The sequence below is a fragment of the Orycteropus afer genome, unplaced genomic scaffold (assembly GCF_000298275.1).
Source record: "Orycteropus afer afer isolate SDZICR_OR568_19922 unplaced genomic scaffold, OryAfe1.0 scaffold00006, whole genome shotgun sequence".
Lineage (NCBI taxonomy): Eukaryota > Metazoa > Chordata > Mammalia > Tubulidentata > Orycteropodidae > Orycteropus > Orycteropus afer.
The window spans coordinates 1,847,840-1,863,552 of NW_006921593.1; the positions used below are offsets into that span (position 1 = coordinate 1,847,840).

General features: G+C 58.0%; 2 protein-coding genes across 2 annotated transcripts in view; both read right to left on the reverse strand.

Moving 5' to 3' along the window:
- Window positions 1-2,622: 2,622 nt before the first annotated feature.
- On the reverse strand, window positions 2,623-3,975 carry HSPB1 (heat shock protein family B (small) member 1). Its single transcript, XM_007940206.2, has 3 exons — window positions 3,618-3,975; window positions 2,928-2,991; window positions 2,623-2,812 (listed from the first exon to the last, which is right to left on the reverse strand). The coding sequence occupies exons 1-3, from the start codon at window positions 3,973-3,975 to the stop codon at window positions 2,623-2,625; spliced, it is 612 nt and encodes a 203-aa protein (XP_007938397.1).
- A 9,169-nt stretch (window positions 3,976-13,144) lies between these two features.
- Window positions 13,145-15,713, reverse strand: part of SRRM3 (serine/arginine repetitive matrix 3) — a 39,010-nt gene continuing 36,441 nt past the window's right edge. The window contains exons 13-15 of the mRNA XM_007942382.1: window positions 15,567-15,709; window positions 15,336-15,473; window positions 13,145-13,349 (exon numbers count right to left, since the gene is read on the reverse strand). Coding sequence (XP_007940573.1) covers window positions 13,145-13,349; window positions 15,336-15,473; window positions 15,567-15,709 — 486 coding nt within the window. The remainder of the gene's footprint in view (window positions 13,350-15,335; window positions 15,474-15,566; window positions 15,710-15,713) is intronic.

A 15,713-nucleotide genomic window follows, 5' to 3' on the forward strand; every position in this document is an offset into this window, starting at 1 on the left:
CCCAAAATGTCTGAGCTCACCTTGTCTCCCCTGTCCCCTCCGGGACTTGCCGTGAGGATGTAGCCAAGTTCCTTCATTTTGAGAGTCACTGTTCCCAGTTGTTAAGCTGTTGTCAGACTTCTTCACAGGGTTGATGTGAGCATTAACTTGTCAAAAGCTTGGCACTCGGAGGGCACAGGCAGAAGGCTCTGACAGGTCAGGGTGGCCCAGCTGGCAGGTGCAGGACAAGGTGTGGCTCTCGGAACTGGCAAGCAGAGCAACTGTCTGGGTGCCGGCCACAGGAGTGGAGAGGCGTCCAGGAGATTCCTAACTTGTGTGTCTGTTTCTGTGTGTACGACTCTATGTGTGTCCGTGTGTCTTTGTGTATGTGTGGTAGGGAAGAAGAGTGGCCAACTTAGGGGTTTGGAGCTCAGGAAGTAGCTGTGAACAGTTGCGGGCACTGGTGCGAGGCTGGGTGGGGAGTCTGGGCACTGCCCCGGCAGACAGGCCCAGACCCATGTGGCTAGCTGCACCAGCACAGTTGCTGCCCCGTGGGTTTCTGTTGGCTGCCCTCCAGGTGACAGCTCAGACCGGCTCTGGTGAATGCAAGGCTGTTACCACACGTGGGCACCATGGCAGGGTGCACCAGGGAGTAGACTGACAGAAGCCGGGCAGCAGTGAGTGGGTGACGGTGCCGCTCCCCTCAGTGTCCTGGGAAAGTAGGGCTCTGGGCTTAGGGAACAATGTGGGAGTGTCTCGCCAGAGCCCCAGGTTCTGAGACCTTTGTGGACAGAGGCAGTGTTGGGTCTGTTGATTCTTGGGGAGCTTGAGAACTGGGCTTCAAAAACCCCAGCTTGCTTTCTGTCTCCCTCAAGCCCCTCAGAACCCCTCTGATGGGGCCATGTTATGAGGTGGTCAGTAAGGCACGGCAGGTAAGAGCCGGACTGAGGTAGGTTCCTGCCCCAACCGGACAAGGTGGGACCTCCTGGGCCAAGCACGCTCCCCGTCAGGCTCTTGTGCCCCTCCTCAGCCAGCACCCGAGACCATACTCCCCCTCACACCCTGCAGGCCCCATCCTCATGCCCGGATGTAGGACATCGGGATTGGGTGCTTCGACTAGGCCACCACCCCTTCAGAAAATCACCTGAGTTGCTACACCTCCTGCATGGTTCTGCCCTTCTCTGAGAAGATAAGGACATCAGTCAGGAAGGACTTTGGGCTCCCAGAATGCTCTCCTCCCTCAGCCCTGCTCTGCCCCCTCACCAGACCCAGGCTAGGCCCCTGCTCTGCGCCCTCACCAGACCCAGGCTAGGCCCCTGCTCTGCGCCCTCACCAGACCCAGGCTAGGCCCCTGCTCTGCGCCCTCACCAGACCCAGGCTAGGCCCCTGCTCTGCCCCCTCACCAGACCCAGGCTAGGCCCCTCCTTGCCAGAATTTGCCAGCTCAGCTGAGTCAGCCATCCCACTGGTCATTTGAGATTTTTTTTCCAAATTTTTATTGTGATTTGGGTGAAAGTTTACAAATTCACTTTCCATACAGCAGTTCATACTTTTTGTTTCATGACATTGACTGCAATTCCCTAGTGTAACAGCTCTCTTCTCACTTCCTCCCCGTACTTTTTTAATAATTGTAAAACCATGTCCTTCTTTCCTATGCATTCCTGCCCCCCACCCCATCCCAGCTCTCTCCCTGTGCAAACACTGTCCTGTTCTCCCATAATTGGTCTAAGTGTTATCTATCTGACATAAATATCCACCCCGTATGCCTGTCCATTGTTTGCCTGGAAGCCACAGGACTGAGTTCATTCAATTCCAGACCTGAAGGGAACTAGGGGCCATAGTCTAAGGGGATCTCACCAGTCTCCATCAGACCAGTAAACCTCATCTTTTTTCATGATTTTGAGTTTCTTGTACATTGTTCTTTCATTCCATCGCCTGCACTGATCCCTGAATAGTTGACAGCGGTAGCCAGGCACCATCTAGTTCTATCTTGTGGTCATAGAAGCTGAGGGTAGCATGGTTTACCAGTCCCTTGGACTAATTATTTCCATGTGTCTTTGGTTTTATTAATTCTTCTCTGATCTAGACGAGGAGAGACCTATCATTGTATCTAGATGGCTGCTTGCAAGCTTTTAAGATCCCAATCGCTACTCACCAAAGTGGGATGTAGAACAATGTTTTTCTGTAGTAGGTTATGTCAGTTAAGCTTGAGGTCCCCTGGGACCATGGTCCCTGAGCCCACAGGGTCCAACTACTCACTGCCTCAGGGTGCCTGGCTGTTGGCCTTTGAGATTTTAATTGCCTGGTTACAGCCATTACTTCTCTCTCAATGGTCAGGGGCTTAAGGACAGACAGGGCTGTGTCCCATTAATGTGCACTGAAGCCCCAGGGGCTTGGTTCCTAGGCAACTCTGATCAATGTGTGAATGTGTGTGTGAGTGACTGGGGGTGGGAGGGGCGGCTGTGTGGGAGTGGGCAGGGCCTCCACAAACACCAGTCTTAGGCCGCACCAGGCAGTTTCTTTAAACTTTATTTGAGAAAAACGGAAGGTAAAAGTATCAAAACAGCCTACAGATTGGAGGGTGGGGATGACCAGTGATGGCTACAGCGGGATGGGGTTGTGTGGGCAGCAGGGCTCGGATATTTTACTTGGCTCCAGCCTGCTCCGACTTCCCAGCTTCTGGGCCCCCGATCTGGGCACGCGCCTCAAAGGTGACAGGGATGGTGATCTCGGCAGACTGGGTGACTGGCTTGGGCAAAGGGGCTTCCACAGTGAGTGTGCCCTCAGGGGACAGGGAGGAGGAGACCAGGGTGGGGTCCACACCGGGGGGCAGCCTGGGGTGCAGAGAAAAGAGAGCAACAGTTACACTTGGCGCCCTCCTCCCATCCCCTTCCCTCCCCCGGAGCCCCCTTCACCCCATCTCCCCCACAATCTGGCTCCAGCACTCACGTGTATTTCCGGGTGAAACACCGGGAAATGAAGCCATGCTCATCCTGTCTCTCTTCGTGTTTGCCTGTGGAGAACGGGCCGTTAGAGGCTGCAAGGCCATGGTCCCCCTCTGCCCACGCCCACACTGCACAGAGGCCCCACTACCTGCCCTGGAGTGGCTGGGGCGCGAGGCAGACGCTGATTGACTGAGGGGCTTGGGGGACCCGCCTCTCCCAGGCCCTTAGAGACTCTAGGAGCATGCCTTCCGGTTTCAGGCCCGTGGGGGCGCTGCGCAGGTTCCGGCCCGGGAAGGCAAGGGCGACGTGCACGCCCCCAACAGGGACCCCCGCCAGCGGCGGAGGCGGCGCCGGGATCTAGCCCAGTACGCACCTAGCGCACAGCGGGTGGGGCACAGAAAGGCCTGCGTATTTGGGAAGTTCCCAATGCAAGGGACTTCTCTTCCCTAAACGGGGCGTTTTGGGAGCGGAAGGGGGCCCTGAGAAACTCCCCGTTATATGAAGGCGCAGCAGACCGCGGCGGGGGCCAAAGCAGGCGGCCCGGCTCCTGGTCCCTGGCTCCCTTCCCCCCCTTCGAACCCCACAGGCCATGCGCCCACCACCCCTCACCCCCACCCACCCCGGGGTGGCGAAACATGGCCGGCCAGCTCTCGCCCCTCTGACTTCGTTCCCCTGCAGGGTAGCGGGGCCTCACCGGTGATCTCCACCACGCCGTCCTTGGTCTTGACCGTCAGCTCCTCGGGGGCGAAGTGGTTGACGTCCAGGGACACTCGCCAGCGGTCGCCCACCTGCCGGATCTCCGAGACGCCGCTGCTGAGTTGCCGGCTAAGAGCGCGGTTGTAGGCGGGCGCGGCGCCCTCGACCGCGGGTGCGGGCAGCGGCCGCACGTATCCCGGCCAGCCGCTGTGGCCGAACCACTGCGACCACTCCTCGGGCAGCCGCGGCAGCCCGAAGGCCTGGTCGAAGAGGCGGCTGTGCATCGGGTACCAGTCGCGGAAGGGGTCCCAGCTGGGACTGCGTAGCAGCGAGAAGGGCACGCGGCGCTCGGTCATGCTGGCTCCCACCTGCCGGTGGCGTTGAGCTCTAGCTGGAGGACTATGGAGTGGCGGGCCGAGCTGGCGCTTTTATGGGTCTCCAACCGGGTATTTTTAGCAGGCGGTGTCTCAGGTCTCTATTAATGGCAATGACTGGCTGGGGGCTGCCCCGCCTCCGTGCATTCCTCCCACGGGGGCGGGAGCGAGGCGAGGCGAGGATTGCCCAGCCCACTTCGGGAACCTTCTCTCGTTAAAGAAAACAAATGGCTGGCGTTGGGCCCGCTGCCTGCCGCACCCTCACACTCATAGACCTGGGGGTACAGCGCCGGCTGGCAGCCTGGGCACAGTGCCACCCTTTTGTTAAGCAGGATAAGCTGACAGAGGCTGGGTCACTTGTCCAGGCCACACAACTGGGAAGTGCAGAGCTAGGGTTTGAACCACAGGGGGTCTGTGATGAAACCAAAATCAAACTCACTGCTATCTAGTTGGTTCCAGACTCATAGTGACCTTCATTGGGTTTCCCAGGTGGTAAATCTTGAGGGAAGTAGATTTCCCTATGTTCCTTCCACCGAGGGGCTGGTGGGTTTGAACTGCCAACCTTCTGGTTAGCAGTGAAATCAGTGCCTCAGGTACAGCGCAACCAGAGCTCAGGGGTCTGTGATACAATGTCTTAAGCCCTCTGGTGTGGTAGTTAGGAACCAGACTCTGGTTCTGCCTGAACTGACATCCTGTTTCTGCCCCTAAGTGTACCAACTCCTGCAAATCAGACTCTTAGTGCCTGTTTTCCCATCTGGAAAATGGAGCTGATGTAATAATAATGCTTACGTGATTGGACTGATGCAAAGATTCAGAGACTCAGTGCATGCAAAGACTGTAGCCCAGGGTCTGGTACGTAGTAATTGCTAATGTCATTATTACCTACCTGGAAAAGAGAGAAGAGGAAAGAGAGTGTGGGTCCCTCCATACCCCAACCCTGTTGCAGAGGAGGTGGCGTGTGTGGGTGTGACAGCCTGCCCTGCCCCTGGTAATGGTGTTGGCCCACCTCAGAAACCCCATGTCTGCTCCTGAGAGGGGGTTAGAGGGGAAACTTATTGGCCTGTTTCCTGTTTTAGCTATTTCTCAAGGAGCACTGGACAGGGAATCCGCAGGGCAGCAGTCTTGAGTCTAGGCTTTGTCCTTGACTTAACTGGGTGATTCGGGGCAAGGCTCCACTCCTTCCTGCAGCCTCAGTTTCTCCTTTTGCCTGTCAGGATCTCAGAGCCCCCTTTGTTAGTGATTCCCACGGCACAAAGGGGAAGAGGAACTCCAAGTGGTAGGTGGAGTCCTTGTTGTTGTTATGTGCCGTCGAGTGGACCGACTCATGGCTACCCCTCCTTGGGTTTCCGAGGCAGTATCACTGTGGAAGTAGATTGCCCAACCTTCCTTACGAGGAGTGGCTGGTGGGTTTGAACCGCCAGCCTTCTGGTGAGCAGTCAAGTGCCTTAGGCACTATGCAGTCCTTGGGTGATACAAATGGTTAGCACACTTAACAGTCAACCCAAAGGTGGGAGGTTTGAGTGTCTCCAGGGGAACCTCAGAAGACCATCCTGGCAGCCGTCAGCCATTCAAGTCCTACTCTGACCCATGTGGGGTCTCAGTGAGTTGGTGTTGACTTGAGGCACCTGGTTGGCAGGTAAGTACAGTTGGCTCAAGTTTGCAGGAAGCCTGAGGTCTGCCCGTTGACCCCACCCATTTATCTGACCACCTTTGGGATACATGGCCCCTCAGCTTCCAACTCTAGGAGATGGTGCTGCCCCTCGGTTCCTGCCAGGACCCTGACATTCCAATCTCTCTCCCATCTTTCTTCTCTCCTGACTTGTGTCATTATCTTCACTCTTTAGATAATAGAAACTGAGGTTCAGAGATCAAGAGACAGGCTCACTGTCCCCAGTGAGACACTAGCAGAGCGAAACCTCTTGCCCCCCTAGTTCCCAGGGCTCTTACCCTCATGGGTTCTGTGGTAGTTAAGTTGTCTGTCAACTTGGCTGGGCCTGGTTGAGTGGCTGGGCAGCTGGGGGTAGTTATTCCCCATGATGAGACTGGCAATCAACTCTGTGGTGGGATCTACCGCAAGCAGCTGAGTGGCTACTTTAGGGATGTGGTCGGCTTCCTGTCTATAAGCAGCAGCTTTGGGAATGGTCTCTAGCTTTTTGGCACATTTGAAGGCTGCGTGTAGCTGAGTCTTCATTCAGTAGCCTGACATGCTCTGCCAATCTTAGGACTTGCACTCAACTTGAATCAATGCCTGCCGTGTTGTTTGGTAACATTGGGACTGTGCCTTTTTACTTGTCAACCTTGGACTTGTCAGCCTCAGCAGCCAGAAGCTGTGTGAGCAAAGAATAGCCTCCAGCTTCAGTGGGCCGGGAGCAGGAGGCAGAGCTGAAGCCCAAGGTTGAGGGGCTTTCAGCTAGCCCCTAGAGCCTGGCACTTTGAACTCAGACTTAAAGACTCCGAACTAGAAGAGAACAAACTGCTGTTGGTTAAAGCCATCCCGTTTGTGGTCTATTCCTGTCAGAGTGGCACTAGGAGACCAGAACAGGGTGCCTGCCTTGGCATCCCCAGTGCCTCTGTTCCCAGGCCCTTTCTGCTTGCTGCCTTCATGCTACCTCCGAGGTTGTCCTCCTGGTTCTATAGCAGGCTGTAGGTTCCTGCCAGGACCCTAACATTCCAATCTCTCTCCCATCTTTCTTCTCTCCTGACTTGTGTCATTATCTTCACTCTTTAGATAATAGAAACTGAGGCCTTGTCCTGCCCAGGGCACACTCCAGGTTGCTGTTCTTCCTCATGGGCTGGCGGTGACAGCAAGTCTCAGGTCTTCTCTGAGCCTCGGTTTTCTCTTGAAGAAAGATCACATAGATGCCTTTCTTTCTTACCCACCTGCTCCCTGTCAGAGAAAAGTCACGACTGGGCCCCGAAGCTGAGGTCACCTCTGGACAGGCCTCTGAGCCTCCTGGGCACTGGAGGGCCCAGGGTGGGAGACAGGCAGGACCCCTGGCCCCAGCCCCACTGACTGGATCATGTCCCAAGCCCCACTGGGTTTCAGTTGGGAGCTACTAGCCATCACTCGTAGAAAGCCCAGGCTTTCCCCCGCTGGCACTCCCAGCCCCACCTGTCTTGAGCTCTATAAAGCCGAGATGAGGTCAGCAGCCCCGGGGCCCTCATCCACCCCTGCCTGCCCACCTTGGCTCAGACTGGAGCCCAGGGCGCCCCACCCTAGTGGGAGCCGTCAGGAGCTGTCAGGATGCTTTCAAGTGCAGCCTTGCAGGCCCAGCCACTCTGGGTGGGGGCTGCCCGTTTGCTCTCAGCCTTGGGTACACACAGCTCCCTTCATCTGGGCTGAAACCAGGCTGCAGAGTCCAACCCTGCTGTTCCAGCCGGAAGAGGCCGTGCAGCCGACGGGCCCCAGGCCATACGCAGCCCCAGTGGGTCACGTCTCCAGCTCTCATACCGTCCAATCAGTTACAAGGGTGTGGACATGGATGGCTCTGGGCACCACAGGGCTGGGTGAGATAGGGGTGAAGGATAAGAAACTGAGTTTTGGGGTCAGGACTGGGCTGGAATCTGGGCTCTGGGGATCTCCTGGGAGCCCACACCTCCCCATCTGCAAAATGGGGTGAACAGTGGGCCCACCTCACAGGGTTGTGGTGAGTCTCAGGTGCCATGATGTGTGAAGGGCGTGGTACTCAGTGACTGCTCACTGTCATTAAAGAAAGAGGGCCTTTAATTTTGGATATGGTGACTAAGACTAAGTTATATGTGCTTTACAGCTTCAAAGTATCTTAGCAGAGTTCCATTTTTCAGATGAGAAAACTGAGGGTCACAATTACCCCAAGGTAATAAAGCTGGTATGGGTGGGGCTGGATTAGAACTCAGGCCTTTTGATTCTGCAGTCATTAGGCTGGACTTCTCAGGCAATCCAGGGAAGACTGTGGGGTGTGGGCTCCTGGGGTGCACAGGGAGGTGTGCAGCCACGGGTTTCCTGGTGGGCCAGGCTCTCTGGGGTCCCTTGCAGCCCTGACCAGGCACTCACTCTTCCTTCAGGAAGTTACACCCCACACCTGGCACAGGGCTTGGTTAGCAGAGCAAGGGCTGGAAATCCACCCCTAGTTGTCTACCAGCCCAGTTGTTCTTTGACAGTCCAAGACCTGGGCACTGAGCTGCCTGTGTGATCAAATGTCTAGTGACCCAGGGGCCAGCTCCACCCCCAGATGTCTTCCAGAAGCTACAGGGCAGGTCGTACCCCACCCCCTCCACTGCCTCCTGACGGTCTGGGGATTGGAGAGGACCCCGCTGCTCCTCCCAAGCCTCAAAGTCTCCAGAGCAGCCCCCCTTGCACTATGTCAGAGGCCATGGCCATATTAGTCATGCCTTTGGCAGCCTTTGTGGCTGTGGGAGCTAGCCCCTCCCTCTTTGGCACAGCCTCAGAGAAGGCTCCAGAACCTTGAGCCTACCAGCACTCTCTGGAGAGGTCTGACAGCTGATGACTGCACCAGCCACAGGACCTGTCAGCAACTGAAAATGTGGGCAGCCGTAATCAGAGTGCATGGGGGTGGCAGGTACGGGGTCTTTCTGGAAGCTTCTAGACACTGCCATCCAAACGCTCATCCCTGGCCTGCCCCACCCCCTAGGCCTCTGGGGTCATCTTTCCCTCAGCACTGCTAACAGGGGACTAGGAGGGGCCAGGTGGGAGGGCTGGGACTCATTCCCCACCCCTCCCCTGCTGTGGCACAAAAAAAAAAAACAAAAACAGAATGGAATCTAGCCTGGGAGTCTGGGGACCTAGGGTGTCTTTGCCTGTCCTTGGCCAGGGGCCAGCAGCCGTGACTCATTTTCTTCATCTGTACAATGAGACCATTAGACTGGATGTTCTGTCAGTCTCCTTCCTTCCAGGGCCTGGAAGCAGCACTGTGTCCTCCTCCGGGACCTCACTACCCCAGCCCCCTGCACACCCACTGCTCCACAGTCGAAATGCTGCAGGGGAGAGTCTATGTGGTAAGTGGAGGTAGGGACTGAGAGGTGAGGAAGGTGAGACACTCACCACCGAGGCCTGAGATGTGGACTTCCTCTCCCTGTTGGCTAGCTGAGCCTAGCAGGACTTGGGGCTACTGTCCCTTTAAATGAAAATAAGGTAAATAAAAGGGGTGGGTTGCAGGAGTGCCCCCTAAACCCAAAGGAGAAAGGTGGTTTTGGGCTTGCAGTAGAAGGGAGAGAAGCCTATAAAGTGAGCAGGTGGCCATGGAAATGGGAGGCCCTGAGACAGGGGCACCCCCATGCTTTGGGGGGTCTCCTGAGAGCCATCTCAGGTGGAGGGGCCTGGAGAAGGGCTGGTTCCTGATACTCCCTTAGCTGGGAGAGAGACAGGCTGGAGGCCAGGGGGCTTCTGAGAGTATCCCTGAGAGGGAAAGGGAAGGGGGGTGCGGGCTCAGAGCTGGGATCCCCCCAATTAGGCACAGGCACTCGTGCCTTAAAAAGGAGGATGGCGGGACTTGGTCTCACGTGTCGTCTCTGGAGGTGTTATCAGAAAGGACCAGTCCCTGGAGAAGGACATCACGCTTGGTAAAGAAGAGGCTCAGAACAAAAGAGGAAGACCCTCAGCAAGGGAGAGTGACACGGTGGCTGCCACATGGGCTCCAGCACAGCAAGGACTGTGAGGATGTGCAGGACCCAGCAGTGTTTCCTTCTGCTGTACGTCACAGCCGACTTGACAGCACCTAAGGCAACGCGCCATGATTCCCTGGGCCTGGGGTTGCAGGAAAACGGTTAGAAGAAATGGCAACACAGTGCCAGGAAACAGGAAAGCGCTGTCCCACCTCCCAGAGGCTGGGTGGATACGGAGGGGAAGGATGCAGGGGTCCTCACTGGCCCCCATCTGGGGAGACAGACAGACCAGGAGAGGACCTAGTACACCCCAAAACCACAGGGTATGTTCTGGCTCAGGTCACATCCCAGAGAAGGTGCACTTCTCCCCACCTCCACCTGTTCTCTTCCCTCCCTCTTCCACTGAAGCCAGAAGGGAGTTTCTCGTTTGGTTGCCTGCCTGGCAATATTTTTCCCTGTTTTCAGCTTTCCCAAGGTAGGGAGCAGGGCAGTTCAGGCTAAGCCCCTGGTCTGTGGGAGGGACAGGAGCCTTGCACCTTGGGGGTGGGGAGGAGGGTGCCTGAGGACAAGGATCCCAGCCTCGCAGACTGGGCTGGGATCCTCCCCTAGGATTCTCTCCTCAGTCTGGGTCTTGCCAGCCCTTTCTGGCAAGCTACCAAAGGCATCTTTTCCCTCTCTGTCTCCCTCTAGGGTTCTCCTGCTGCCACTGCGCCTCCCCTTGGTCCCAGCCCTGCCCCCAGGATTCTGAAACTGCTCCTTCCTGAGCTCCCCTCCCCTTCTTGCCTTTACTCCTTCAGTGGTCATTTTAAGGATGCCTATTTTGGAGATGCAGAGAGCAAGAAGATACGGCCTGGTCATCTGGTCTCTAGCTGACAGAGTTGCGGGGAGACAGCATTCCAACAAATGTCTAATTGGGCCAAAAGCGGGGGGAGGAGAAGCTGGACTATCTGGGTGGCCTGGCTGTGGGTGGGTCAGGGTAGGCAGTCAGCTGGACAATGAGGGAATGGAGTAAGGCGATGGAGCCAGGAGCAGGCATCGCTCAGGCCCCGGACTGGCTCAGTGTGGGACAAGTTGAATTGTTATGACAACTTTTGGATGTGTTCCATGCCCTCCACCCCGAGAAGGTGGCATCTCCAGGGTGGGACCAAGCCTGCTTTTCCTGTTGCTCTAATCCCTCCCCGATGCCTGGGTGTTGCTGACCTCGGTTAACGAATAAAGGGTTAACGAGATCCCCAGGACTGCTTGAGCAGCTTCAGATCAGAAACAGGACCAGTGGCCAAAGGCCACCTCCTCAGCCCTTCCAGTTTGAGGGAAGAGAAGTTGGAGAGGGGGTTTTGTGCTGACACAGCCCCAGGCGTCAGGAACCTGGATCCCTGCTCTCCCTGAATAGGACCAAGTACATACCTGTGTCATGGCTCATGCAGAGACCAGAGCCTTGGCCCCATCAGTCACACCTTCAGCAGAGGTGGGCCAGGGCTCGAAACCTGGGGTTCCCTAAAGGGGTCTGACATCACAGGCCAAGTGGTGGGCACATGGGCATTTTTCTGAGGAAGGGGCTCTGGCCTTCACCAGATGCTCAGAAGACACTTGACCCAAAGCAAGGTTCGAACCCACCACTCCAAGCCATCCGTCCCATCCCCACCCTGGTGGGTGCCTAGCTAGGAGCAAACACAGTGTTGCCCTTAAATGGCTGTTTACTGAATACACTGTATGACGTCACTGTACTGAGCACTGTCAAGATAATGTTGCAGTTCAATGTTGTCTCAACCTGTTGGGAACCATCCGGCCAGGATGCACCCAAGCGCTGGGTTCTCATCACTCTGAACTCCACCTGTCATGAGGATCCTTACAGTGGTGCAGCGAGGCTGGGGGTGTGGGGGTCAGGCAGGGCTGGGATGTTCAGAGCCCACAGGGCCTCCAGGCTGAGACACAAAGTCTCCATTTTCCTTCCCGCCTTTACTGCAGGAAGCCTTTACAGACTCATGCTTGAAGGCAGGAGGATGGACATGCTGGGCCCTGCGTCCTTGGAGCTAGTCCTCCTCTCAGGGGTCCTGAGGGGTCCGAGTGTCTCATTCTTCAGAACAAAGGCTCTCAGACTGCCCTCCCACAATCCCCGGGGCTTCCCCCGCCCCGCAGCCACAGAGGCTTGCTCTTACCACCTGCTATCCGGGCACTGAGTGTTTTATTAGAGTCCCACTTTTATCCGCACCGCGGAAAAGGAGGGAGAGGGAACAAGAACAGAACCCGGATGAGACCCCAGCCCCTCCCCCCACCGGAGCCCAGGGCATCTGCCCCATTGGGCCAAGGAAGACTTTGTGAGATCCCTGAGGGCGCCAGGAGGAGGGGGCAGGGGGCAGCAGAAGAGGATTGGGGGCCACTGCTTCCCAGCTGATGCCCAGGGTCAGGGCCTCAGTCCAGATCTGACCCCTCCTTCAAGGGGCTATACCTTTTTTTGGGAGCCTTGGCGGACCACCTCCCCATCAAACTCTGAGGAGGCGGCACTCCTTGGGCAAACTCTGAGGCACCCATTTTCATTGCCTGTGACCTCACGTGGCCCATGTCCCAGACATGCTGCCCTCCTCTCGGGTGAAGCGGGGGCGACACTGGCTTGCCTCCCTCACCTCCCCCCTCCCCTTGGCCTGCTTGGTCATCACACTGCATGGCTTCTCCCGCAGCCTCTCTATGGTTCCTCCTCCGGCTGCCTCTTCCCTCTTCCACCTTCTGACCCCGAATCCCTTTGGACTTCGAGGTCAAGTGCAGTTGTGGTCTGTATCCTCCGCCCCTTGTCATGCAGAATGCTTGGATGGTATGGCCTTGGCCCAGGACCTGGGCTGAGAGCTGGAGACCCAGTTCAGCCTGGGGAAGTAGGACCAAACTGAGCACTCCGTCCCTCGGGCTGGGTCTTAGGGTCCTACCTAGTCCGGTCACTCCTTGGCTGGTGGGGGGACAGGGGTATGGAGAGGCTGCAGGGCCAGCCTCCAGCCCTCAGTCTGGCACGGGCCCCCTGCAGCCAGCTCCAGATGGAGCAACTCTCCAGCCCGGATGGTGGCACATCAGGGGACAGGCCACGCCGCCTGGGCACCACCATCGGGTCTCTCAGTGACCCAGAGGCGCTGAGGGTCCTGTAGGGTGGGAGGGGGGGCTCCCCGGCCTGTGCCTCCAGAGGTGGTCCTCAGTGCACTGAGCTGAGAGGAAGTGACACAGCAGACCTTGGGTGAGCGTGCCATTCACAACGCCCAGCCTGGTGAGCTGGCGTCAAGCAGGAAGAGGGGCAGGCCGATCCCTGTGTTGTGTGTTCGCAACGGCTCTTTGTTCCCTGGACCCAGTGGGTGGGCAGGAGGTGGGGGTGGGCTCCCTCTAGAAGCACCAGGATCCGGCTCGTTCATGTCGCAGGGCAGCTACCCTCAAGGCCTTCCTTGGTCCCATCTGCCCACGTGCTGGCCCCGGGCCCTCTTTATAGCAGTGGAGGTGGAGCCTCCCTCCAGGGCCTTGGGGCCTAGCCCCTTGCCTGGCCCTGGGACAGGGGCCACCAAGCCGGGTCTGTCTGGGCTCAGAAGCCCCCACTCTCCGAGCTGCTGTGGCTGTGGTAGCTGGGACTGGGGGTCCGGGAGGGGCTGCGCGTGCGGCTGTGGGTCCCGCGGCTCCGGCTGCTGTAGCTTCTGTCACTGTGGCTCCTGCTGGAATAGTCGCTGCTCAAGCAGCTGGAGGAGGAGGAGGGGCTGGGCCGGTAGTAGGGGATGGGACGCTTGCGGGCGCTGCCAGGAAGGAAAAGCAGTTTTACAGGGCACGCAGGGCTCCGAGCTCTGCCCATCTTGAGGCCCAAACAGGCCTGGAGCCCCATCCCAGCAGCGGCCAGGGTTCCCCTGCCTCAGTTTCCTCCGAACCCTGGACTTAGTGAGCCCCTTAACAGGATGCAACAGTTAGCAGTCACTTGCCAAATCCATGGTGATCATTTCAAGTTTTCTGCAGGGAAAAGGGACCAAGTGTGTGCCTGGGCCAGCAAGGTACTTAAGAAACGCTTGCTGAAGGAATGAAGCCATTGAACATGGACAACTCAGATCAGACAAGCAAAGTAGTGGTTTCCTGACACGGAAGTGTTTGAAACTACAGCCCAGCCCTGCTTGCGCGGTTGGGCAAATTTCTCTGTTTCCCATGGAATCAAGGCTTTTGGGTTTCCAAGGTTATGTGAAGGGAACAAGGAGGAGACACTTGGCCTCTGCTGCCCAAGCCCCAACCCAGCTGGCCCTCACTTCTCACTCAGCTACCTCCCCGCAGCCCGGAGTTAGTTTGAAGCCAGGAGGCTGTGACAGAGAAAAGGAAGACTGTTAAGGGGCCGCCATGCCCCATTGCACGGTGGAGTTAATTCTGAGGGAGAAAAGAGGCAAAGGTTAGTGGGGGGAGGAGGCGGCAGCCTGGGAGGGGCTCAGGTGGGTGCCAGGTGGAAGGTGTGCGGTGTGGCCATCTTAGGACCTTCAGATTAGGGGGCAGGGGGTGTGACCTGTCTGAGAGAGGGATGGAAGGCCATACCCTCTCCTTTGGTAATCTCTGTCACGAAGGACTAAGAGGGAGTTCGGAGAGCGTCAGGGATGCCAGCTGTGGTAAGTGAGGCCCAGAGAGGCTGCCCAGCACGGCTGTGGCAGAGCCAGGCTACAAACTGTTCCCTGGGACCCTCGACCCCCTGCCAGGAGTCTAGGGCTTCAAACCATCATCTCACCTGCAGACCCAGTCCCAAGCCCCTCCCGATCTGGCAGAGAAGACCTGGGCGTGGCTTCTGCCACACCAGCCACACCCTGGGCACAGCCCCACTCAACTGTGTGGGAAAAGGGGGAGGGATGATTTGTCTGACAGCTGCCCTAGAGACCAGACCACTGTGCCCCCTCCTCCAGAGTTCCCTCCGGGGCTGGGAAGAGAACAGTGAGGTTAGTGAGAAAAGAAGAGGCAGACAGACAGACGGCTGAACGGAGCCAGGTCAGCTCACATGGGCATCTCCGGGAGACCTGTGGAGAGGGGGTCCACCGGGCCCCCAGGCTGGCCACAGGCCACTCAGCAAGCAGGACCTTGAGTTGAAGGGAAAAAGGAGACATCATTGTGGGGAGCTGGAGGGGGAAGGGCTTAAGGGGGGATGGCGGGAACCTTCCAGAGCTCAACTCCAGTCTGCCTGCGTCCACCCAGCCTCAAACACAAGGACAGCCTTTTCCCATCTAGAAGCCTTCAGGCCCTCACTGGGGACCCCTCCCTTCATGAGGTTCCCCCACCTCGTCTTTCTGGGTGCCCTCCAACTTTGGAGTCCCCTACGCCCTCGCATGACACCTCCGGGTCTTAGTGCCTCGTCAGTGAACCCCCAAGCTAACCTGGGCTCTTCTCCCTTCTCCGAAACCCACCTCCTCTCCTTGACCCTCACTCCCCGCCATTCACCGAGGCCTCCTCTCGGTCCTTCTAGGAGGTCCTGGAGGCGAAACCCTCCTATCCATGCCCCCTACACTGGTGGCATAGTGCCTAAGGCATCTGACTTCTAACCAGAAGGTTGGCGGTTCAAAGCCACCAGCCTCTCTGTGGAAGGAAGGTGGGGCAATCTACTTCCGTAAAGATTTACCGCCTGGGAAACCCAATGGCGGCCGCTATGAGTCGGGATCGACTGATGGCAGTGGGTTTGGTTTCCTGGTGCACACACGCACTCACACCGCCTAGGTCCCTGGGTTCCGACCCAGGTCTCGCCCTGGCCCCCGCCGAGCGCCCCGTACCTGGTGATGCGCCGCGGCTCCATGAAACTGGGCGAGTCCCGGCGCCGTTTGCGGATGGGGGAGTAGCTGCGGGAGCGGCGCCGGGCGCGGGCGGCCTCGGCCTCGGCGTGCCTGGCGCGGCCCTCGGCGTCCTTGTCCCTGCGGGCCGGCGGAGGTGAGCGCGCGCCCGGCCGAGGGCACCCCGTTCGCCCCCCGGCCTAGGCGAGGACCAAGACCCGCGGGGGCACTCACCGGCCCAGAGCCTTCTTGGACGACGGCGAGCGGCTGGCGCTGCGGGCCCGCTTCTCCGCGGAGCGCGAGCGGGACTTGGAGGGCGAGCGGCTGGAGCTCCACGAGCGGGGGTGGGCGTCGGGGCTGCGCGACGAGCTCTTGCCCTCG